The sequence below is a fragment of the Moschus berezovskii genome, chromosome 7 (assembly GCF_049115385.1).
Source record: "Moschus berezovskii isolate FMDL1 chromosome 7, NW_MosBer_1.0, whole genome shotgun sequence".
Classification (NCBI taxonomy): Eukaryota; Metazoa; Chordata; class Mammalia; order Artiodactyla; family Moschidae; genus Moschus; species Moschus berezovskii.
Window position 1 is genome coordinate 90,140,518 of NC_142466.1, and position 25,258 is coordinate 90,165,775.

General features: G+C 38.8%; 1 protein-coding gene across 2 annotated transcripts in view; it reads left to right on the plus strand.

Moving 5' to 3' along the window:
• ERCC6L2 (ERCC excision repair 6 like 2) overlaps positions 1-23,733 on the plus strand; it is a 156,742-nt gene extending 133,009 nt beyond the window's left edge. For both annotated transcript variants that reach the window (XM_088838103.1, XM_088838104.1), the window contains 2 exons: positions 14,502-14,683; positions 22,634-23,733. In XM_088838103.1, coding sequence (XP_088694229.1) covers positions 14,502-14,683; positions 22,634-23,606 — 1,155 coding nt within the window. In that variant the 3' untranslated portion in view covers positions 23,607-23,733. The remainder of the gene's footprint in view (positions 1-14,501; positions 14,684-22,633) is intronic.
• The last annotated feature ends 1,525 nt before the right edge of the window (positions 23,734-25,258 follow it).

Here is a 25,258-nt window from a genome sequence, read left to right on the forward strand (position 1 = left end):
CAGATGCCATGATCTTCGTTTTCTGAATGTTGAGCTTTAAGCCAACTTTTTCACTCTCCTCTTTCACTTTCATCAAGAGGCTTTTTAGTTCCTCTTCACTTTCTGCCATAAGGGTGGTATCATCTGCATAACTGAGGTTATTGATATTTCTCCCGGCAATCTTGATTCCAACTTGTGCTTCCTCCAGTCCCATATTTCTCATGATGTACTCTGCATGTAAGTTAAATAAACAGAGTGACAATATACTGCCTTGACATACTCCTTTTCCAGAAAGCCATACATGTTTATTATTGTATTTATAATTATTGCTTATTGCTTACTAGTAGGGGTGATGAGTGAAGCTCTTTCTCTTATTCTATGCAGTGACCCGTTATTATTTTTGTTATTAGTGTGTGTGTTAGTTGCTCAGTTTTGTCTGAGTCTTTGCAACTCCATGGACCCTATAGCCTGCCAGGCTCTGTTAGTAGCACCAATAATAAAATGTTAGAATACCATAAAAGATATCTAGTTCATTCCTCAAATTTTATAGATGAAGGACCCACTTTGAACTGTGCCTGGTTTATCATAAAGAATACTATAGAAAAAAATTATATTTGACAGTAATTATAAGCTAATGTGACAATGGCCTGGGCTGATAAAAATATTCTTTGCTCATTAGGAAGTAGCTTGATTCTAACTCTTTTCCTAGCTGGTCATTGTTCCAATTGCTTAGAAGATTGATAAGGCTTCTTTGAACAGTTTCTCTGTTTAGAATGGTTGGAAGATTATAAATAGCTTAAAAATAGTATTTCTTCAAATAGTGCTTTCTAAAAGAATCCATCTGCCAGTGTAGGAGATGCAACAGACACTGGTTCAATTCCTGGGTCAATAAGATCCCCTGGAGGAGAAAACGGCATGCCACTCCAGTATCCTTGCTGGGAGAATCCCATAGTCAGAGGAGCCTGGTGGGCTATAATTCATGAGGTCGCAGAGAATCTGACATGACTGAGCATCTGAGCATAAGTAACAATATAAAGGCTTAGAGATATAAGGCCTCATTGAACTCTGATTGACTTTACCTAGTGACTTAAGAGAATGTTAAGCACTTAATAGCCCTTTTCAAATGTATATTTTATCCCTCTATGAAAACCGTGGTATCAATTGGACATGGCCACTTAATGGAAACACCTTTCGCCTTGTCATCTGAGAATCCTACCTCTACACATATGAATTCTGAGTTTTATAGGATGAATAAAGCAAAATTTTAAAGATAAGGAATCATAGTATTTCAGAACTTGAAGGATTCTTGGAGACTAATGCAAACAATACATTTTACTGATTTTTTTTTCTTTTTAATGAGATGGTATATGACTTCCCTCAGGCTCAACAGTGGCAGTCGGCTTAAATCCCTGTAGTCTTTCAATCCTTCTGGTTTCTCCTGTGCGTTTCCCTCAGTTCCTTTACTTTCTATTTTGCTTTGGAGATTTTCCTTTTTTTTTTTTAATTCTATTTTGCTTTTCCAATATGACAAATCAGTCTAATTTTTCAAGATAACTTGTCTATTAAGAATTTCCCTCACTTTAGCAGTTAAAAAATTCGGGTGGACTGAATGTATCTTCCCCTTTAAAAATCTTTTTTTAGGTAGTTAAAACTATCTGGACTTAAGAAATACTCAAAGGCAGTATCTACTCAGCCTTAGTTGTCCTAACCTCCCAAATCTCCAAACCTCTCTACCTCTCAGCTTGTAACTCAGATGTGTCACTCTTTCACAAAGCCTGCCCCAATTCCAACATAAGCTGTAGGTAAGCTGTCCTTATGCTTTTTCTGCTTCATGTAATAGTACTTTGGTCTAGTTACTCTAACATATGGCTTCCAAATTTTTATCAGTTGGGTAAGTATACCTCTTCTTTTCTAGTAAACTCTGGACTTTAAAAATAGCAGAATATATCTCTGATCCTCATTTGATAACTTTGGAGACCTAAAATAGTGTCTTGTATATAACTGATACTTTTTGAGTAATTTAGGTTTTCAGTTGTTGTTAGGGTATAATGAACCCCATCACTATGTTCTGAAAATTAAATAGTTTAAACTATCTTTTCTATAAACAAATCTCAGAGTTTTCCTAAAAATCCTCTGACAATGACTTGGCATTACTCAGAGCTACTGAATGTATTTATAATTAGCCAAGGGAAACAATCCTTCCTTATTTGAATTAGAAGTATTCTCAGGTTTGCCTGTCATTCATGGTCTTCAATAAACTTACTCAGTCTACACCTCCAACCAAATCATCTACTGGCTGATCCTTCACTCCCAATTCAAGTTTCACTCCCTCCATAAAACCTCAGTCTTCGGAGATCACTGTGTTCCAAGCTCCTTTCACACCCATTCTCTGTGCCTATCATCATTGTAGACGTGGTGGACACCGTGTTAGTGTTTGCTGTCTTCTCATGTATGTTACAAACTTCTTAAGGATCAGGACCATGGCGTACATGTCCATTAGCATCACCACTTAGCAACAGGCAATACAGAGTGGAAGTTCAGAAAACAGTTGTTATTAGTAATTCCTGCAAATTACTACATAATGCAGATGCCCACAATAATTTTCACTGTGAGTATAAGCTCCACAAATTAATGTTAAAAGGGGTATTCTAGCAGATGACGTAAAGATGTTAGTCATTCTAGAGCAGCATAAATGCTGGTATTCTTCACCTTCACTCATTATCTGTCATCTGTTGACCATAGTTCTAGTATAGGAAACCCACTCAGAAGGGAGAACATGGAGAATGGTGTCAGAAGGATATCCCCACCCATGTGTGACTTTGTGAGCTTTCCTCGTCTAGCAGTAACAAATCCAAGCAGTCACTTTGGGGAGTAATTTTCTGTGTTCCAAAGTTCTATAAAATATCTATTTTGTTTCTTTATTCTATCGCATATAAGGCTTGTTTCAATTTGGTGCTAGACTGTTTTTCCAGTCTCATTCTGAGACACTCATTCAGAATTACTGACGGTGACTTTGTGCCGGGCACTGTACTAGACCCTGAGGATAGCACGCTGAACAGGTTCTTCCTAGTCATCCTTCAGTTTATGAATCAGTCTTCAAGCACACCGTGGATTTTTAGCCTTCCATGTCTTTGCTCTTGTGTTTCTTTTGTTTAAAATTCCATTTTACCTGTGTCTGCCTGTTGAACTCCAACTCCTTGTATCATTAGTGACAATTCTTCTCTATCTTCTCCAAAGCGATGTACATGTTTTCCTCAAATTCATCTTTACTTGTGTGTGTATGTGCATATATGTATGCCATAGCACTTATTGTATTATGTGACACCTTATATATATCTGCAGAAGGGAAAGGCTACCCACTGCAGTATTCTGGCCTGGAGAATTCCATGGACTATATGTAGTCCATGGGATCACAAAGAGACACGACTGAGCAACTTTCACTTCACTTCACAGGATGCATTCAGTAGCATAGAATAGGATAACCATCTGAAAATAACCTATGCAATAGGCTGTTACTAATTCACATAACAGCAAGTCTGGAGGGAAATATTTCCAGGTGTAATGCTACAGTCCAGTGACATCATATCAGCCTCTCTGATTTTCTTCTCCACTGTCCTTAGTGAGTTAATTTTTAGTTCCATGAGGCCTTTTCTTCATGTTACAAGATGACTGCTACATCTCAAGAACCTGTTTTCTTATACAAATGTATCCAAGGACAGGAAGCTGTGCTTATTTTCCTGTGTCTCTCCTTTTGTCCTGCATGAAAATCTTTCTGGCAGGATGTAATTGGCTTGATTAATCTCAGTTCATCCGCTAAGAACTGAGAGGGTAGTCAACCTTTCCTGAGCAGACCCATTCCCAATATTTAAATATTTAACAACAAATATGATTTTTTGATGTTGTATAATTTGAATGTGTCAACATTTTGAAGATATGCATAACTGACTTATGCAGATGAACAGTGAATTATATTACAAAATCATGCATTGGGAAAAAATTCAGCCAAAGTACAAATATACCAATGAATTTTAATTTTTTTTAAATTTATTTATTTTTTCTTTTTTTCAATTGGAGGCTGATTATTTTACAATATTATATTGGTTGGTTTTGCCATACATTGACATGAATCTGCCCCAGGTGTACATGAGTTCCCCTTCCTGAACCCACCTCCCTCTTCCCCTTATCCTCCCTCTGGGTTAATAATGTAAAAATTTCTGATGTGGTTTCAAATATTACATGAAACTAACTTTGACTGAATTTTGATAAAGTATCAAAAAAGAATATATATTGTTATTTGAAAAGGCTATGAAAATATTCTTCCATTTTTCAATTACATACCTATATGTAATTTTTTCTTCATATACTCCAATTAAGACATTATTGTTGCAGCAGATTGAATACAGAAGCAGATATGAGAACCCAACTGTCGTTTTTTAAGCCAGCTACTAAAGACATTTGTAAAAACGTAAAATGTAGCCACTCTTCTGGTTAGTTTTTGGTTTGTTTGCCTTGGAAAATATAAACTTTTTTGTTGGTAAAAAGTTATTTAAGTTAACACGTAATTGGCTTATTTTCATTTTTAATGAATTAATTGTTTTAAACTTTCAACAGATATAACCCACATAAACAAAATCTCTTTGGGGTCCTCATTAATTTTTAAACGATACAGCGGTCCTAAAGCCAAAAAGTTTTAGAATTGTCATTTGAGACATGTGGACAGGGTCACTTGATTATTAAATTTAGTTCTATTGGAATACACTTTCAGTTGGCCTTTCTTTGTGTGAACGCTTTACTTCCTCTGCTACTTGGCTCATGAAAGCATATCAGAATAGAAGAGAGTGAAAATGATGTGGTTATATGAAACCTACTCTAATTCACTCAAAAGGGGAATTACTCACAGTTTTCAGTACTTGATTATAAACAATAATCTGCATCCAACTTCACAACTAGTAACAACGTCCCAGTGTCATTTGTGGCGCGGTGCTTGAAATGTTCTTTCCTAGACACTGGAGAGCCATCCATGGCCTTGTAACTGAATCAGCCTACATAGAAGCCTACACTTACTCTAGTTGGAGGCCTAGAGGAAGGAAGTGAGAGCCTAAGCTCCCAGTGGGAAGTGCCAGCCACTGGAAAGGCAAGCAGGGGCGGGTGCCTGCCAAGAAAGACTTTAAAATTTTTCCATCAGCACCACCCTTCCGTGATCTTTTCACTAACAAGTATTATTTAGTGTAGAACCTTCAAGTAATCTTTACAGACATTTTTATATTAACATAAATATTATATGTAAAAATTTTAAATTGACTCAGGATTATAAGATGCTAAGGACCTTATTCATTACAACTTACTGGAGATCCTAAAAAGACTAGTAGAATTGTGAACTTTAAATATGGAAGAGACTGATGGGGGTCCCGGATCCAAATTTTTATCCCCTAGATCCTGATCTCCAAATCCCTCATTACTCTTTAGGATAATGAGGCGCAAAAAGATTTAAAAAAAGAAAAAAGACTTTTCCCAAATTTACACAATAAGTGACCGAGGAAGGCCTAGACACCAGGGCTTCTAGTGCTGAGTCCTTGCTCAGACAGCTACCCCAAAAGGCCCTAGATCTTGCTCTAGCCTTTGTGTGTAGGAAGTATTGAGGGGACTCTACTGCCTGACTATCTTCCCATGAAGGTATGAGATTATATTAGCAGAAACTCCCCGTTGCTGGTCCACAGGCCTTTTTGAAGGTGATTGCCACCATCTCACCTGGCCCTTTCCTACAGGTTGATTGCTGTGGCAGTCCCTTCAGGTTCCCAGGTCCCAGGGAGATAGGGCTTCTGCATTTCTGTTTGTAGTGTGTGCACCACAGTAGTCAGCCGTACTCCTGAGTCCCTCGCTTTGTTCTTTCAGATAGACGAGTTTCTTGGACAGTGAGAAATGGATATTGTGCACACACACACACAAAAAAAGGAAGCTAGGCTCAGGGCAGCTTGTCCTTTTGTGGCTCACTCAGAAAGCAAGTACTACCAAAAAAGAAAATACATACATATCTGTATATATATATATATATAAAACTGAATTGTAACTGTTACTCCTTCCAGGAGAAAACAGACCCATAATTACAAACTTTCATCTCCCTTTACCTCCTAAAAAAAGGGAGGGAGGGAAGGTTTGGTTTTGAATCTAAGTTTGTTTTTTCAGATTTGAATGACATTTTTAAACATATGCAGAAAATTATACTTCATTGTATATTTGTGGTGGGTCCTCTAACCAGCTGGCTTTTCTCCAGAGTCTTGAGTGAAGGCAATTCAGGGATATCTCACAGTTGCCTTAGGTTTTTGTTGAGTATTGGAAAACTGCATTTACAGTAATATTTTCTACCTCCAGACAGAAATCTTGAATGATCACTTGAAGGATAAGTGATCATTGTGCAAAGATCCTTAAAGTTCTTTGTCACTTTGGACTCTCAGATGCCATTTGAATGAATTTATTTACATGTGCTATATGTTTTTATAGAATTCCTGATTCCCTGCTTTGCAAAGACAAGCAAGTTTATGACTTTTTTTATGTGTTTACAGGCTTTGGCCTTTACCCAAAGAGAGATTTCTTTTTTAATCTTTTGTTTGAACAGATGTGTAAACAAAAGCATTGCTGCCTCTCAGACTTAACTATTTAAGGTTTAATGAAGAAAAAAAGTGAAAGAGCACTTTAAAAAAAAAAAGTCTTTGTGGCAAAGTTGGTGTGATCAGACCAATGTGAGGGACTCTGGCTACACAACATGCCCGGTTCTGACAGTGACCGTAGACTGCCTTGTGAAGCTCTGTGCTATTCTCAGGAACAAGTGAACCTTCCTGGAAGGGGCAGATCCTCTGGTGATTCTTAGGATCCAAACTCAGGCTTCTCAGTGGGTCAGAGCCATTGGGACCTTCCATTGCCTTTGAAAATGTCCTCCCTGATTTCCATTTTCTCAATGACTAATCAAGGCTAAGGACTTCCCTGGTGGCTCAGTGGTAAAGAATCCGCCTGCTAAGCAGGAGATGCAGATTGGATCCCTGGGTTGGCAGGATCCCCTGGAGAAGGAAATGGCAACCCACTCCAGTATTCTTGCTTGGGAAATCCCATGAACAGAGGAGCCTGGTGGGCTACAGTCCATGGGGTCATAAAAGAGTCAGGCATGACTTAGCAACTAAAAAACAACAGCAAAAAATCAAGGCTAATCATCTGATTATATAAGGAAAAAAAATGGTGAATGTGGCTGTTAAATATACATTGCTCTTTGCTCTGGTGTAGGCTCTGTAATATGTTTTCTAAGGTGAGAGAAACCAGCTCAGCAGGCAGATCCATTCCAAAATTGCTCAATAAAAATTTCACTACCTCCTGGTAGCCTACCACAGACAGGCTACCCATCCTGTCAGGCTGTTTTTCATCATACGTTATCCCCTTCGAAGCTTCCTCTACTTGTGAGGGGTACAAATGAGCAGAATAGGAATCGGCATTTTCTGCACCAGTTATGAATGTGTCTCCAGTAATTAGCCTCAAAGAGATCAAGAAAGATGGCACAGACTACAATAGTATTTCTCCTGCCCAAATGGAAACTAGAGGCTGTTCATGGTTGTTTTTGAAACTCAAGTCTCCTGGATTGTAATGCTTCCTGCCCATCTGTTGCCCACGGGTGGGTGTGTATGGGAAAACTGATCCCTATCAACTTTTCCCTTTTCCTTGCTATTCCTACCTAGATGTCCTCTATAGTTCTTTAGTAATTTGCCTCCAAAATTATTTTTTACTTCAAAGAAAGAGGGTTTTTTTTTCCTTAAACATTCTCTGCACTGAGGCTTTCCTGGTGGGTCAGTGGTAAAAACCCACCTGCCAGTGCAGGAGACATAGGTTTGATCCCTGATCCGAGAAGATCCCACATGCCTCGGAGTAACTAAACTTGTGCACACCACAGCTACTGAGACTGTGCTCTGGAGCCTAGGATCTGCAACTGTTAGACCACATGCTGCAGCTACTGAAGCCCACATGCCTAGAGCCTTTTCTCTGCAACAAGAGAAGCCACCGCAGTGAGGTCTCACACTGCAGCTAGAGAAAAGTTTAAGCAGCAACGAAGACCCAGCACAGACAAAAATTAATTAATAGATAAAATTTTTTTAATTTATTTTTAAAATTTTAAAAATATATATATTTAAAAGACCACATTCTCTGCTCTATTCCAGTGAAGTTTTCTATTTGTTGTTGTTACTGTTGTCTAGTCACCAAGTTGTGTCCAACTCTTTTGTTACCCCCTTGGACTGTAGCCTGCCAGGCTCCTCTGTTCATGGGATTTCACAGGCAGGAATACTGGAGTGGGTTGCCAATTCCTTCTCCAGGGGATCTTCCTAACCCAGGGATCCAAGATTCTTTACTAATGAGTCACCTGGGAAGCCACCTGGGAAGTTTTCTATTATGTAAAGATAAATTTCATATGTAGCAGAGTAAATAGAAAAATGCTAATGTAGTCATATGGCTATGAGGTAGGGGGAATATTCCCTTTTTTCCTTTACTCAGTACACTGGCAACAAAGATTATTTGCAAACTCTTTTATTTTTTATTTCTTCTTCAGTTCAGTTCAGTCGCTCAGTAGTGTCCGACTCTGCGACCCCGTGAATCACAGCACGCTAGGCCTCCCTGTCCATCACCAACTCCCAGAGTTCACTCAAACTCATGTCCATCAAGTCGCTGATGCCATCCAGCCATCTCATTCTCTGCCGTCCCCGTCTCCTCCCACCCCCAATCCCTCCTAGCATCAGACTCTTTTCCAGTGAGTCAACTCGTCGCATGCGGTGGCCAAAGTATTGCAGTTTCAGCTTTAGCATCAGTCCTTCCAATCAACACCCAGGATTGATCTCCTTTAGAATGGACTGGTTGGATCTCCTTGCAGTCCAAGGGACTCTCAAGAGTCTTCTCCAGCACCCCAGTTCAAAAGCATCAATTCTTCGGAGATCAGCTTTCTTCACAGTCCAACTCTCACATCCATATATGACCATGGGAAAAACCATAGCCTTGACTAGACGGACCTTGGTTGGCAAAGTAATGTCTCTGCTTTTTAATATACTATCTAGGTTGGTCATAACTTTCCTTCCAAGGAGTAAGCGTCTTTTAATTTTCTGGCTGCAGTCAGCATCTGCAGTGATTTTGGAGCCCCCCAAAATAAAGCCTGACACTGTTTCCCCATCTATTTCCCATAAAGTGATGGGACCAAATGCCATGATCTTTGTTTTCTGAATGTTGAGCTTCAAGCCAACCTTTTCACTCTCCTCTTTCACTTTCCTCAAGAGGCTTTTGAGTTCCTCTTCACTTTCTGCCATAAGGGTAGTGTCATCTGCATATCTGAGATTACTGATGTTTCTCCCAGCAATCTTGATTCCAGCTTGTGCTTCTTCCAGCCCAGCGTTCCTCATGATGTACTCTGCATATAAGTTAAATAAGCAGGGTGACAATATACAACCTTGACGTACTCCTTTTCCTATTTGGAACCAGTCTGTTGTTCCATGTCCAGTTCTGACTGTTGCTTCCTGACCTGCATACAGGTTTCTCAAGAGGCAGGTCAGGTGGTCTGGTATTCCCATTTTTAACTATATATTTACATTATTTAGAAATAATTACTATACTCTTTACACTTACTGAATTTTATTTTTAATAAATATTCCATAAGTTAAATTTGATTATTTTCGTAAAAGTACCATAGTAGAAATACCTAACAATATCCAGTAAGTTATTAAAATAATCATGAGCATAGCAGTTACTGTTATAAATTAAACTCAGTGTCAAGCTTTGTAAAATACTTATTAGCAGACGTATTTATATTATACAAATACTATGCAAAGTTCTTGTTTTCATAATTTCCTCCTTAACATTATAACCATAAATCTTAAGAGGAAGGAACCCTATATCAGCATCATGGAGGGTAGAGATAATTCCTCAAAGCAAATTTTGGATAATTTTGAAGAAACTTTTTAGGAAAAAGTTAGGAACAATTAGAGGTTTTTATGGAAACTGGGCTTTCTGCTTTCTTCATGTTAAATGATCTCAAAATTTCCTATCAACTACAGACATAGAGTTCCAACTGTTGGCCATTCTGTTCTCTGGTGGAAAGAAGAGTGGATTTATTTTGCTTTCTTGAGCTGGCAGTTTTACCCTCTACCATAATGTTAAGAAGCAATAATATTATCTTTTAAATTCCTAATCCAGCTCATTTTACTGCATTTTTCATTTCTTGACCTTTCGTTACTGTTGCTACTTCATACTGCCTCAGTGTTATACGACTTCCCAGCTTTGACATAAGTGATAGTAAACGAGTTTGCATCTAATTTCACATAATTTGGAATCTTTTTCATCTTGGTCGCAGGCCTTGTACTTTGCTTTATAATAAATTATAACTGCCCGTGGAATTGCAACTGCATTATGTCATTATTTTCCTTACATTATCTATTGTAAAAGATACTATTTTACTACAAATTAGTGACACCAGCTTTTATAACCAGGGCATCAAAGTGTTTATTAAACAAATTAGTAAATGAAATTTTGTTTCACAGTCTTGTTTCAGTAAGTGTTAAACTACCCTACTAAAATGGAAATCTGAACCTAGATATTTTTTTAAAATAAAAGATGGAATATTGAGCCCATGTGAGAGAAGAATGCTTTTCTCTTTTCATTATTATCTAAAATAATCAGATTTTAAAGTATAGAATATTTGTCATAAATTTAAAATTTACATGTCTGATAGCTGTGATTGGAAAAGTTGAATTTTCCTGAAGAATATGTAAAACTAATTTAAGAAAAAATGTAGGGAGAATGGCATTGAAACATGTATATTATCATATGTGAAACGAATCGCCAGTTCAGGGTCGATGCATGTATACAGGATGCTCAGGGCTGGCATGTGGGGATGACCCAGAGGGAGGATAAGGGGAGGAGGGAGGTGGGAGGGGGGTTCAGGAGGGGGAACTCATGTACACCCAGGGCGGATTCATGTCAATGTATGGCAAAACCAACCAATATAATATTGTAAAATAATTAGCCTCCAATAAAAATTAAAAAAAAGTAACTATACAATGTATAACAAAAAAATAATAATAAAAATAAAATGGAATCCAACTGTCAAAAAAAAAAGAAAAAATGTATCTGGGGTTTGAAATATGAGTTTTATAATACTTCCAGAGTCAGAAAGACCCAGAGTAATCATGTAAATAATTGAAGATTGCCATTGCCTGGCATGATTTCTCCATGACTTCAGAAATTACAGTGTATGAGGAGGGCATGTTCCTGGTTGGCCCAGTTCCTTCTCTTTTGGCTTATTCCCTTTATCGCCACATAGACATTACCATCCCTCCTTATAATAATGGACAATTATTTCTTGGGAATCATCAAAGATAATGAGCTTTTTTATGAGGAACTTTTAAAATTCATCTTATTTTCTTGTGATGTGAAGTAAATGCATCAAATCTCTTTCAAATTTATCTTTAGTGATGAACATTTTTCTCTCTTTATTAATAATGTTTTAAGATTTAGGAAATAATGTCTTTGAGGAAAGTATTTTCAGCATTACTGACTGATACAAAGCCCTGGTTCAAACTGACAACCTGGCGTTTTGTGATGTCCATCTGAATCACAGTAGATTTTGAAGAAGTCAGTTTCTTTTCATTAGAAAGGGTTTGCTTAAAAAAAAAAGATTATTTCTCTTGTTCAGTTTATTTCAATGAAATGAATATAAATTAAAGAGATAAATGATTTAATTTTAAAAAGGAATAAACTAAATATGCCATCTTAAGGGATGGGTAACTCAGCATTTTTAAGTCCCTTAAGAGTACAAGCCTCTTTCTGTATGTAAATATTTTGGTTCTCAACTACATTGCATAGTGGCAGGAACATAATAGGTGCTTTGTAAATATATGTGGAATGAAAGCCATTCCCCAGCCACATTCAATGATATGTACTACTTCAATCCCATTGAACACCTATAAAAGAAAGAATAATTGTCTTACTGAGAATTGCTAATCTGTGTTTTGCAGTGTTTGTATGCCTGCAGATTTCTTAAATGGTAGTTTAACTGGGTGTAGAATTCTAGGTTGATAGGTTTTTTCCCTCCCTGCATGTTGAAGATAACCTCACTATCTTCTGGTGACAGTGATGGTGATAGTAGCAGTGGTAATGAGAAGTCTGCCTTTAGTTTGATTATTATTTCTTTGTGGGATAGCTTATCTTTTTTCTCTGTTTATAAGATATTCTCTCTTCTGTGATGTAACAAGGTACAGATTTATTTTCATTTTTCACACTAGAGATTCTCCTTCTTTAGTTTGAAGATTCGTGCCTTCTTCAGTTCTCTGCCATTATATCTTTGGCATTATCTCTTCTATTTTCTCTATTCTATCCTTCTAATATTTTATAAATTTGGTTTATCTTCTGACAGGTCTTCTGTCTCTTAATTTTTCTTCCTTGTTTTTTAATCTCTGCACAGCATTCTGAGTAATTTATTCTACCAGTTTATAAACTATCATTGTAAGGCTATTTAGCCTGCCTCTTAACACATATTTTAAGTTTGTTTCTATATCCTTTTTTTCCAAACCTATATTTCGCTTCTAGAGTTTGTATTTGGTTCTTTCTCAGATCTGGTATTTTATAATACCTAGTACTTCCTTTATTTTTCTGGACGTGCTAATGATTTAAAGTCTCTTTCACATTACTTCGTAATCTATAATTCCTCAGATACAGATTCTCACATTTGTTGTATCTGCCCACTTTCATGGTAGTGGGTTTTGTATGTTCTTTATAATTTTACCTGAGCTCTTTCCCTGTGCTCCCCCTTAGAATCACAAGCATTCTCTAAACTTAAACAGTGTTTCTATGTTATGTTTTTGTGTTTACCCCTCATTGAGATCTACGGTTTTCACTGATTCTGGGCTAGTTTTTTATGTTGGATTTTAGCTTAGGTTTTCAGCTTAGGTTTTCCTTACAATGCAGGTGTGTTCCACAAATCGCACAGGCTGGACATTCTATGTTTTCACCAGTGATTCTATCAAGACCAAAAACGTAGCCTGTTTCTCTCCTGTGCCCCAGTTTGGGCTTTCCTAGCTTTAATTTGAAAATTGGATATCCTTTTAATTCCTACTGTGTTTTTGGTTTGTTGATTGTTTAACTCAGAGACTTAAATCTTTTCCATTTTCCCTCTACACATGGAGTCCTGCAGTCCAGAACTTAGGACCCATCCTTGGGGGCTGCTGAGCTTCAGCTTCCACCTGCTGCTATGTTACTTTAATTTGGGCGTCTAGAGGTTTTCCTTTCTTATTTTTGAGCGCAAATATAACTTTATTGTTGTTGTCAAATTGCATCCAATATTTTTCAGGTGGCTCAGTGGTAAAGAATCCACCTGCCAATACAGGAGAGGCCAGAGACCCAGGTTCAATCCTTGGATCTGGAAGATCCCCTGGAGAAGGGAATGGCTACCCACTCTAGTATTCTTGGCCTGGAGAATTCTACAGACAGAGTTGCCTAGCAGGCTACAGTCCATGGGGTCACAAAAGAGTCCATGACTGAATGACTGAGTATGCACACATCTCTCTTTTTTGAAATGAGATGGGGACATTCCACATATTCACCATATCATTTTATCAGGGAAATTGGAATCATACAGTTTTAAATTATTTTTTTCTTGACTCATGATTTTTAACAATTTGTGTTAATCAAGAAACCCTTAGTCTATAAAATAAATATGATTCTCTCTGTAATTTCAATGCCCTGTGGTAAACATCTTAACAATTACTTCTTGCAACTCAGTAGAGATTGAAGTAGGATTTATGAAACTAGTTTATTTCATTATCATATAAAGATTGTTATTTTTAAAAGTTTGACTACTTACATAAGATTAAATAACTGAAAGTCTGCTTAGTAATATTGAGAAAAATTACTAAATTAAAAGTTTTTAAATATCTCATTTTATACCATTATTTACATCACTAGTTTGTATCTGTATTTAGGAAAGTAGATGCCAGCATGTGTGTCAGTATACCCACAGTCTTGACAGTAGAAACTTCATATTACCATTACCTTTAGTGTATCTTTAAGAAAGATATATCTTTAGCATATATCTTTTAAAAAATAGAAGCATCACATTACTGCTAAATGTAGTATCTTTTTAAAGATCTAACGAGATCTGGCAATGATTATCACTTGGAGAATATGATATGGTTTTATGGTTTAGTTACTAAGTTGTGTCTGACTCTTGCGACCCCATGGGCTGTAGCTTGCCAGGCTCCTCCGTCCATGGGATTCTCCAGGCAGTAATACTGGAGTGGGTTGCCGTTTCCTTCTCCAGGGGGTCTTCCCACCCCAGGAATCAAACCCAGGTCTCCTGCATTGCAGGCATATTCTTTACAGACTGAGCTATGAGGGAAGTCCATGAATATGATATACAAGATTGTAAAGAATATTGGGAAAAAGTAAGACAGACTCCTTATTTGACTAAAAATGAATATTTTTTCAGATTTTGCTCTCATCCCTTGTTTCAGACACATAAGGAAAAAATGAAGGGCGATATATCAACACGTACAAAGCAATGCCAACCACCCAGTGAAGGCAGTATTTCATTTCCTCTTTACATTTCACACCCTGTAAGCCAGAAGAAGAAAAAAGTCTGCCGAGTAGACCAGACCACCTTCATAATTGGAGAAACACCAAAGGGGATCCGCAGGTATGTCATCTATAATAACACCTGGCTTTGTGACTATTTCTCAAATATAACTACCTAGTTAAATACACAAATTATTTGAATTTTAACTACACTTAGCATCTGAATATTTCAGAAAAATCTGAATTTGTACACTTTAAAAAATAAATCCCCAAGTTCCCTCGTAATCCAGTGGTTAGAACTCTGCACTTGCACTGTGGTGCCCCGGGTTCAATCACTGGTTGGGGAACTAAGATTCCACAAGCTTTGCAGCATGGCCAAAAAAAAATCTGAAATGTTTTAGTGTTTTAAGAAGGTTAATCCCTGAATTGATAAAAGATGAAATAGGTAAATTTTATATAGGTAAACGAAATACTTAAGTGCATTCTGTTCATTTAGTCATTGAATATTTATTGAGCACCTGATATGCACTCAGGCATTGTGCTAAGTGCTGAAAATACAGTGTCAAAAAAGAGACAAAGAGCTTACAGTACAGTGAGATGAGGTTTGGCATCAAACCATAAAATTTTCAAAAGTAAAAATACTTATAAATAATTATGAAATAGTGTGTTATAGGAAAGAAATGGACAGCTTCCTTTATAGCGGTAGTGGGATCAGGAGGGGCACCACTTCCTTTCTAGCAGGTAGTCAGGGAAGACCTCTCTACACAAGTGACATGTGAGTTAAGACTTGAAGGATAATCAGGCAAAGAACAGAGTGAGAACTTTCTGAAGAGGGAGGGGCTTTTGAGAGAAGGCTAGTGTACTTAGTGCATAATAAATCAAGGAGAAAATGGCACGAGATGAAGGGAGAGACATAAATGAGGCTGGAGCATGCAAAGCCTTGTAGATCGTAGAAGAGAATTTGGGTTTTGCTCCAACCGCAGTAGAAATTGTTGAAACATGACATGATTTGATGTATTAATATGTTTCTAAAAGGTTTTTCCAGCTTCTGCCTGCAAGAGGGCAGAGAGGACTAGAGGAAAACATAAAGGTGGTTTGCTAGAGTAGAGTAGTTGCCGTGGAGACAGAGCCAATTGGATAAATTCAGTTTGGTGTTGAACTGGTTGTTGGGAAAGGGAGAGGACAGGTTTACTCCCAATTTTCTGCCTTAAACAACAGATTGATTTCACTGAATAGGGAAAACTAGGAGAGACAAAAGGTTGGAGTAAAAAAAAAATCAAGAGTTCGCTTTCACTCATATTAAATTTGAGGATGTGAGGACATGTCACATAGGCAGTGGATAATGCTACCCTGAGATTTGGGGACTGGAGATCTAAATTTGGAAGTTATCAGCATAGAGTTTAGAAATAGATTACAAATGGTCTTTACAGCCATAGACTGTGTGAGCAGCCTAGGACCAGAACACAGAGAGGAGAGGAGAAGCCGCAGGACTGAGCCTGGGGGGTGACTATGTACTCCTGCTGGGTGGGAGGCCCTGTGCGAGACCCTGAAGTCCAAGAGAAGTGAGAGTTTCAGAAAGGAGGGAACTGACTTTATTGACTACTACTGAGGACCAGAAGCAGAAGGGGGAAAGCCCCTGGAGCTGAAGGACTCTTCGATCGCCTTCACGTGAGCACTCTAAGTAGGCAGATGCCAAGGTGAGGTGGGCAGGCAGTGAAAGGGCAAGCCCCTGGGACTGCTCCTTAAGTCTGGAAGGGAGAACTGGCAGTAGCTGAAGGGCATTGTGGATCAAGAGTAGTTTGTTTTTAAGTTGAGAAGATAATATTGGGTTGGCCAAAAAGTTCATTCAAGTTTTTCTGTAAGATTGCCAACCCACGAGAACCTGTTTGTGTATCAAGGGAAAAGACTAATGGGAAAAAAGAGATAGATTATGCCAGGGAGGTGACAACAGAAAGAGTGAAGTCCTGAAGGAAGAAGAAGGTGGGATCCAGACCACAGGTGAAGGTCTAGCCTTTGAGAGGTACTAAGAGAAAGGGACAACCTAAACAGCGTATTAAAAAGCAGAGACATTACTTTGCTGACAAAAGTTGGTATAGTCAAAGCTATGGTTTTTCCAGTAGTCACGTATAGATGTGAAAGTTGTACCATAAAGAAGGGTGGGCACTGAAGAATTGATGCTTTTGAACTGTGATGTTGGTGACGACTCTTGAGAGTCCCTTGGACTGCAAGGAGATCCAACCAGTCCATCCTGAAGGAGATCAGTCCTGGGTGTTCATTGGAAGGACTGATGCTGAAGCTGAAGCTCCAATACTTCGGCCACCTCATGCAAAGAGTTGACTCATTGGTAAAGACCCTGATGTTGGGAAAGATTGAAGGCAGGAGGAGAAGGGGACGACAGAGGACGAGATGATTGGATGGTATCACCAATTCAATGAACACAAGTTTGAGCAAGCTCCGGGACATGGTGAAGGACAGGGAAAACTGGCGTGCTGCAGTCCATGGGGTTGCAGAGTCGGATATGACTGAGCAACTGAACAACAGCAAGAGAAAGGCATAAAGAAAGGCACAGATACAATGAGTATTTCCTTAATTAATTGAGAATTAAAGTATCAGTATTAAGGGAGAAAGATTTGGGGAAAGAGAAATTATGAGAGAAGTAATTTATAAAGTAGTAAAGCAAGCTTGTGGGGCTAGAATTCCTGAGTGATGTTAAGTCCCTCTTTGAGAGTATTACAGTAAAACCATCTGTGCAGTTGTGCAGACTTCATTCAAGTTTCAGTTGTTCAGTTGCAGACACAGAATAGGGAAACAGCTGAGTTTTACCAGGAGAAGGAGAGAAAAGAAAGGAACATGAAGGATGTTCGCAAAGAAGTGATTATAAAGTTGAACCTAAACTGAACAAAGGGATGTTGATGATAGTGAGAAAGCAGAAGAGTCAGCAAATTGGAGGACTTGATGAGATGAAAAGTACAATCCAACATAGTTGTCATGGGGATAATTGAGAAGTTGAACTGGAGCATGTTATGACTGAATTCAGGAATTTGGGAGTTGTGCAGTTAATGGTAATGACATTAGTGGTATGATCTTGGTGATAGGGACCTGCCATGAAATTGAGTCTTTGGAGGTGAGGTAAAGAAACTGGTGGCCCAGGAGTTGGGTGGGACATCCACACAGATACTGATGTTATCAAGAATGATGGCAGAAGATGGGAAAGGAAGCAACGTTAATCCAGGATCTTGAGTGTCAGTCTCCAGCAGGGAGCAACTAGGAAGTCAGTTAACAAGATAAGGTGGGAGTGAGAATGGTTAAGCTGGATAGCATAAACCTTAAAGAGTAGGAGGAGTTTTTAAGAAAAAATAATCTGGAAACAGCAGTGGGAAGCTTGAACGCTGAGGCTTAAGGATGGAAGGTATAAGACTTGTGAAGGCTGCATAGGGGGAGGCAGTATCAGGAAGAGACAGAGGGGCTCCTTGGGTAGAAGACACAGGAGAGCTGGTAGATCATAGCCTGATTTCAGGGACACCAAGAAATGGTCTGGAAGGATGAGAGATTGGATTAGATCAAGGATGTAGAGGCCAGGAGGAGGATGAGAAGCCAGTGGTCAGGGTAACTGTGGCGTAGTGACTGAGGTAAGCAGGGAGAGGAGGCAAGCTCCAGTTGGTCCTGATGGCTTTTACAGACAGTAGGAAAGTGCTGGTTGCTCTGTGTGTTCCAGATGTTTCCCTCAGGGTTTTGGCAACTCCCAGGAAACTGGCCCCTTAGCTCCTCAGGTCCTGGTGTGGCAGATTGGATCACACCCCCGAGCTGCCCACCATTGCCCAGAAAGGTGAACATCCCATAGTGCTACAGCATTGCAGCTCCTCACAGACATATTTACAGCAATGATTTGGAGTAAAGTTGGGGCAATTTTGTATGGGCATATTTTGCTAGAAGGCCAACTATATACATTTTTACCAATCTTTGAGAAGCAAAAGCATCTTATCGCCTTTGGCACTGTATATAAAAATAAAAGTATTGGGACTGCCCTGGTAGTCTAGTGGTTAAGACTCCACACTTGCACTGCAGAGGGCCTGAGTTCAAACCCTGGTTGGGGAACTAAGATTCCGTATGCCTCGCAACATGACCAAAAAATTAAAAGAAAGGAAGGAAGAAAGAATTAACAGTGATTATTTTTTTACCTCTTTTTTTTTTCTCTGTCTTAGCCTCAGGACAAATGTCTCATGCTAAATAAAAAGGTGAAAGGTGTCTAATATTAGAATGCCAACATCTGATATAGGGCACAGTGCCCGAACTGCTAGCACCTCTTTCCTGCTAACTGCCCTGCTGCTGCTGGTGCTGCATCACTTCAGTCGTGTCTGACTCTGTGTGACCCCATCGACGGAAGCCCACCAGGCTCCCCCGTCCCTGGGATTCTCCAGGCAAGAACACTGGAGTGGGTTGCCATTTCCTTCTCCAGCTAACTGTCCTACTCTATATGAATCAAGAATTTATACCATGAAGCAGTCCCATGGATCATCTGAATGAAGTTTCAGTCCTACCTTCACTTCAGAAAGTTCAGGCAGAAACAGCATGGTTTTTAGCTGTGTTTCCACCCCTTCTCCTTCAGTTCCTCAAGAACAAGGGCGAGGAACTGAATTTTTCCACAGCTACTCTTCATCTACTTGCTGAAAGACGAAGATACCCAACTTTGATTTCTTCCCCCACCCACACCCCTTTCCCTAAGTGGCTTATGAGTGTCTACAAAATTTTCCTCACAAAGTGGCTAGCTTATTTCCCCAGGTTGTACCTTGCAGTCATTAAATATTTAAAGAAAACTCTTAAAGGCCAAAAATTATGGAAGCAAGTTTAGAAGGTGAAAATAAAATGAATTATAATCATAACTCATCCTGTAAAGGGTAATCACACAGCCCGGTATCCTGGTATAACACTCAGACAGAATAAGGTCAGAAGCACCTCTCCTCCCAGAGCTGACAGAAGCACAGGGTCATAGGTGAGGTCAGCACAACAAAGGGGAAACTACTTTGGCAACTGCTGATACACCACCAAGTCTCAGATAAATAAAAGACATTAGCCTGTAAATCTGCCAATAACTTAATCTTCACAGCACAAATATTTATTAGAAAGCCCATGAAAATGGATTCAGAAAGTGATTAATAAACAAAATAATGATACATCAATACTTCCTGTGAGGTTAAAACTGGAACCTCTTAAGAACATACTTGATGCTTTGCAACAAGGACATTGGCCATACCCAGGACAGAAATTTGGAAACTTGTTTTTGTGTTATTTGAAATATTCTCTTGGCAATGAGAGTGACTGTTGATCAAGCATAGCTAGTACCTGGATTTGGAAACAAGTAACAGGACCAGTGTGGTGAGGACTAGAAGCCAGGATGCTCATCTGAAACTACAAAGAAAGTCCTGAGTATATGGTATGGATTGCCGCTAAAATCAAAGGAAACCCAAACTTTATACAACCTGGTCTCAGTGGCAAAAATAAGAGTGGCTTTAAGTAAAGCTCCTGTTTATGTACATTTAAAAAATCACTTTTTTTTACCCTCAGGATTCTCTGTTGTGTACAGAATGAAATTCAAACTTCTGAAATTGGCATACAGACCCCTCATGGTTTTCATCCTCTTCCTTGGCAGTTCCTCCTGCCCCTCTGTCCAACACGTCTTCTTGGAACTGGGCCTGTGCATGTTCCCTCTCCCTCTCGGAGGCTTCTTGGCTCATCTTTACCTGACTGGATTGAGGTGACAGCAGCAAAGTCTTCCCTGCTATCCAGCCCACTACCAGTCACTGGCTTAGACACCCCTTTTGTGGGTGCCAACAGGGTACCATATTTACCTCCATCATAGGGTTTATCCCTTCCTTCTGGTTTGATCTTCATGTATCTGTCTCTGCCAACCAGACTATAAACTCCTTGAAGACAGGGAACTGGGATTTATTGACTGTTGTATAGTTTCTCTTACAGTGTCTTGCAGATAAGAGAGCTCTATAAATATTTTTTCAGTCAATAAATCAAAGTTTTAAGGAAATATTATATGAAAATAGATGTAACTCTTCAATATGGGGACTTTTAATCATTTGCTGCAGCATCATCTGTACCTTTTGTTTATAAAAACATTTATAAACAGTGAGCTTTCCTGATTCGTGGCCTAAACTCAGCATCAACAAAGGAAAACCCTCTTAGTCTGCCTGGGCTGAATACCACAGGCTGCAGCTTAAAAGATAGAACTATATTTGTCACAGTACTGAAGCCTGGGAAGTCCCAAGATCAGGCTGCCAGCTGATTGGATTCCTGGTAAGAGGCTTACAGATGGCCACCTTCTCTCTGTGTCCTCCTATGGCAGAGAGAGAGCTCACTGGTGACTTTTTTTTCCTAAGGTTTCATTTATTTATTAATTTTTGGCCATCCTGAGTCTTTGTTGCTGCGTGCAGGCTTTCTCTAGTTGTGGTGCACAGGCTTCTCATTGTGGGGGCTTCTCTTGTTGCGGAGCACAGGCTCTAGAAGTAGTTATGGCACACAGGTTTAGTTGCTGCACAGCATGTGGAATCTTCCCAGACCAGGGACTGAACCTGTGACTCCTGCACTGGCAGCAGATTCTTTACCAGTGGACCACCAGAGAAGTCTTCTGGTGACTTTTTATGATCTCTTTTAACCTTAATTACCTCCTAAAGGCCCCCATCTCCAAATATATTCACATTGGGGTTTAGGGCTTCAACATATGGATTTGGGGCGGGTGGCACAGTTCAGTCTATAGAACTCTTACCTGGGGAAAGGAGCAGAGTCTAGTGCCCAGGGTTCCTAAACAAGCTTTCCACCTCCATCTTATTAGGGTTTGAGAAGGCGCAGTTCTTCAATGGCTTTTATTAATATCTGATGCTAACTCTGAAACTCAATTCTTCAAATACCATCTGACATTAGTTACCTATACTGAAGGTCAGATCCATCAGATCAAAACTGAGAAAGAATCTAGGCTTATCAGTTTAGAACTTCCGTGTGTGTGTGTGTGTGTGTGTGTGTGTGTGTTAGTCGCTCAGTCGTGTGTGTGTGTGTGTATGTGTTAGTCGCTCAGTCGTGTCTGATTCTTTGTGACCCCACGGACTGTGTGTGTGTGTGTTAGTCGCTCAGTCGTGTGTGTGTGTGTGTGTGTGTTAGTCGCTCAGTCGTGTCCGATTCTTTGTGACCCCACGGACTGTAGCCTGCCAGGCTTCTCTGTGGGATTCTCCAGGCAAGAATACTGGAGTGGATTGCCATTCCCTTCTCCAGAGGAACTTCCTAACCCAGGGATCAAACCCTGGTCTCCTAGAACTTCCCTTTAGGCTTATCAAAAAGGCGTGTGAAATTTCTATATTGTATTTGTGGAAGAAAGAGAAAAAAAAATGATATAGAAGAGAAAAATTCTTAAAAATTATTAATTTTTGAGCATTTTCTCTTTTATTTATTGATACCCTTTTTGGCCATTTTATTTCATGTATCTTGTCTGCAATATAGACTTTCAAACACAGATTGGGCTTCCCTGGTGGCTCAGAGGTTAAAGCGTCTGCCTCCAATGCGGGAGACCTGGGTTCGATCCCTGGGTCGGGAAGATCCCCTGGAGAAGGAAACGGTAACCCACTCCAGTGTTCTTGCCTGGAGAATCCCGTGGATGGACAAGCCTGGTAGGCCACAGTCCACGGGGTCACATAGAGTCGGACACGACTGAGCAACGGAACGGAACGGAAACACAGATTATATAAATTATAATTCTGCTGTAAGTCATAAATTGTCTGATTGGAAGAGCAGCATGCTGGGATCATACAATTCCCAGGAAATACCTGACAATAAAAGTCAGAATAATTTAAAAAGTTGGTAATTTCGTGAACTAAAATACTTTTTTTCAGCAGTGTAAGGGAAGAGTTCATATTCTCTTAAGTACAAAATATATGTTCATTGTGATATTAAGATAATATATGCTAATGAATACATTTGCATAGCTTTGTTGCTACATAGCATAACACTGATGACAAGTTCTTTAAAAATAACATATAGTAAAAATAACCATTGGATTTGTTCATTAAATCTTCAGAAAACAATTTGAAGAAATGGCTTCTTATTTTAAGTTGTCTTCTGTAAAGGAATTTGCTAAACATGTAACTAATGCCACATCAGAAGAACGACAGAAAATGCTAAGAGACTTTTATACTTCTCAGTATCCAGAAGTAAGAGAATTTTTTGTGGATTCTCCTTCAGAGTGCACTAAGTCTGCCTATGAGAAAGGAGAGAGAGTCAAGAATAAGTCTGAAAAAAGAGAATCTCTTATGAAAGAGCAGCTATCAGATTCTGAAACTTTGTCATTTAAAAATTCTACCAAAAAAATGCCTCCAATTTTCAGCCCCAACATATGTAAAAAAAAATCAATTAAGTTTCAGAATCACTGTTCCTGTAAAGAAAAGGTGCTTTCCAATGATATGGAAACTAAGAAATTACCTATAAGCTGTACCCAAGAGACTGACAGTGGGGAAAGCAGCCAAGCATCCAAAGATACTGCAGCATCCTGTTCCCTGAACAGTAAGTCTGGAGCAGATGAGTTGGAAAAGTTGGAAAATGCCAGGAAAGACCAACAGGATCTCACTGGTTTGGTCATTTCAAGAAATGGACCCATTTTCAAAGAGGAAAACAAAACAATAGAAAATCCAGTGTTAGAAAACACTTCTGTGGTAGGCTTACTTGGTGACACCTCTATTCTTGATGACCTCTTTAAAAGTCAGGAGAATAGTCCCACACAACTGCCAAAGAAGGTTCTTTCTGGGTCCATAGAAAAAGCGAAACAGCGACCAAAAGATTTCTGGGACATCTTGAATGACCAAAATGACGACAGTCTTAGTAGACTCACCGACTTGGCAGTAATAGAGACTCTCTGTGAAAAAGTGCCTTTTGCTGCATCTTCCAAAAGAAAGGAGGATCTCGAAGCTTCTCTTTGGAAATCAAATGAGAAATTCTTGTGGAAAAAATTTAACTCAAGTGATACAGATGAAAACACAGCTAATACACAAGAGTGATACATAAACATATAGACGAATTACTAAAACCAATGAATTTCTGCCATCAATGCTTAGAACTCTGTATTCCACACTAATTATGTTACAAAGTTGTCAATATATATTTTTAATAAACTCTTGCTCTGGATTTTTTTTAAGTCTCAAATGTTACCATGTGTTGGTTTTCCTTGATAGCTGATTTGATCTTTAAAAAATATATATGATAGTATTATAGTATAAACCTCTATTATGAAATGGAAAAGATCCTAGATTTGTTACTAGGAGGCCTGGGGCATCTCTCATTGTATAATTATGTGACCTTAGATAAGTCATTTAGGCTAGTGTGCAGCCATTTCCTCATATGAAAGATGAAGGACTTGAAATTGATGAACATGGGAATCTTCCAGTGTAAAAACACTGTTTCATTCTCCTTGATCCCATTAAGTCATAGAACCAAATTATGCTTACCCCCCAAATCAAGTGTACATTAATGAGTTTCTTTCTTACTAGCATTTGGAAGATTATTAACTGTTTTCCTTTTCCCTCAGTATCATGTGCTACCATTATGAAATTATTTATATAAAAGTAATAATGAGTACTAAATGCATGATGTATATTAAAATAGTAAGCCCATAACTGCTCGAAAGCAAAGAGTTAATGTTGTATAACCTTGCTATCAATATATGATGTATGATGCTAAAGTAATATAACTATTTTCATTAGCGACAGAACACCAATGCCTCAACTTTTTATACAAGTATATAAAACTTTGTATAGTACTTTTGTATTTCTCTTAGGTATGAATAAATGAGTAAACATTTGACTTTATTTAAAACTTGTATATTTTGTTGAATTTAACATATGCTTTGTAACCAATGAAATGTGCTTGTTGTTGAATTCACTTGTTTGGAAACATTCACTCAGCCCCTGTGTGTACTGTGCTCTGAGCACTAGATGTACAGGTGAGGCACTGCTACCGGTAAACAGAGGAAACCATATCTATGAAGAGTCGTGTCTGTGAAGCCCCTGGCACAAGGTAGCAGATCCGAGCCTTCTACTGACCCACGCACAGATGCTCTGTGGCAACTTTCCCTCAGTTGAACTTGCAGGGCTATGATGGGAGGAAGTGTCCAGAAAATAGCAGTGAACCAGGAAATGGTGGTGCTCAGAGAACACTGAATTGTTACTGTATTGAGGGGCGAGGCCCTTTGGAGTACCCAGCCATTGTAGTGTTGAGCTATTGCTCAGAAATGACAAAAAGAAAGAAACAAAAATCTTTTCTCAGGGGACCGAATGGCCAGTGAATGGCTTAACTCTCTAGGACAGTGTTGAGAGCTATGAAATATATTTTACTTCATGACCCAGTACATATGTGTTAATACATTTGTATGAGTGAAATAAAGTGTTTATGAAATATTTACCCTTAAGGCAAGCAACATACTTTGATACTTTCTGTTGTAATTTTGGCTCTTGTATATGTATTTTTTCTTAATGTTTTCACAACCCACTAAATTGATTTCATGATCACTAATGATTGGTAACCACAGTTTAAAAATTCAGTTTTAGGTTATATAGACTTAGTTGGGTTTTTTCTTTTTTGTGACCTGCAGCAGAATTGTATCCAGACTTACTAGATGCTACATTCCACCCCCAAGAGCTTGCTGCAGAATTAA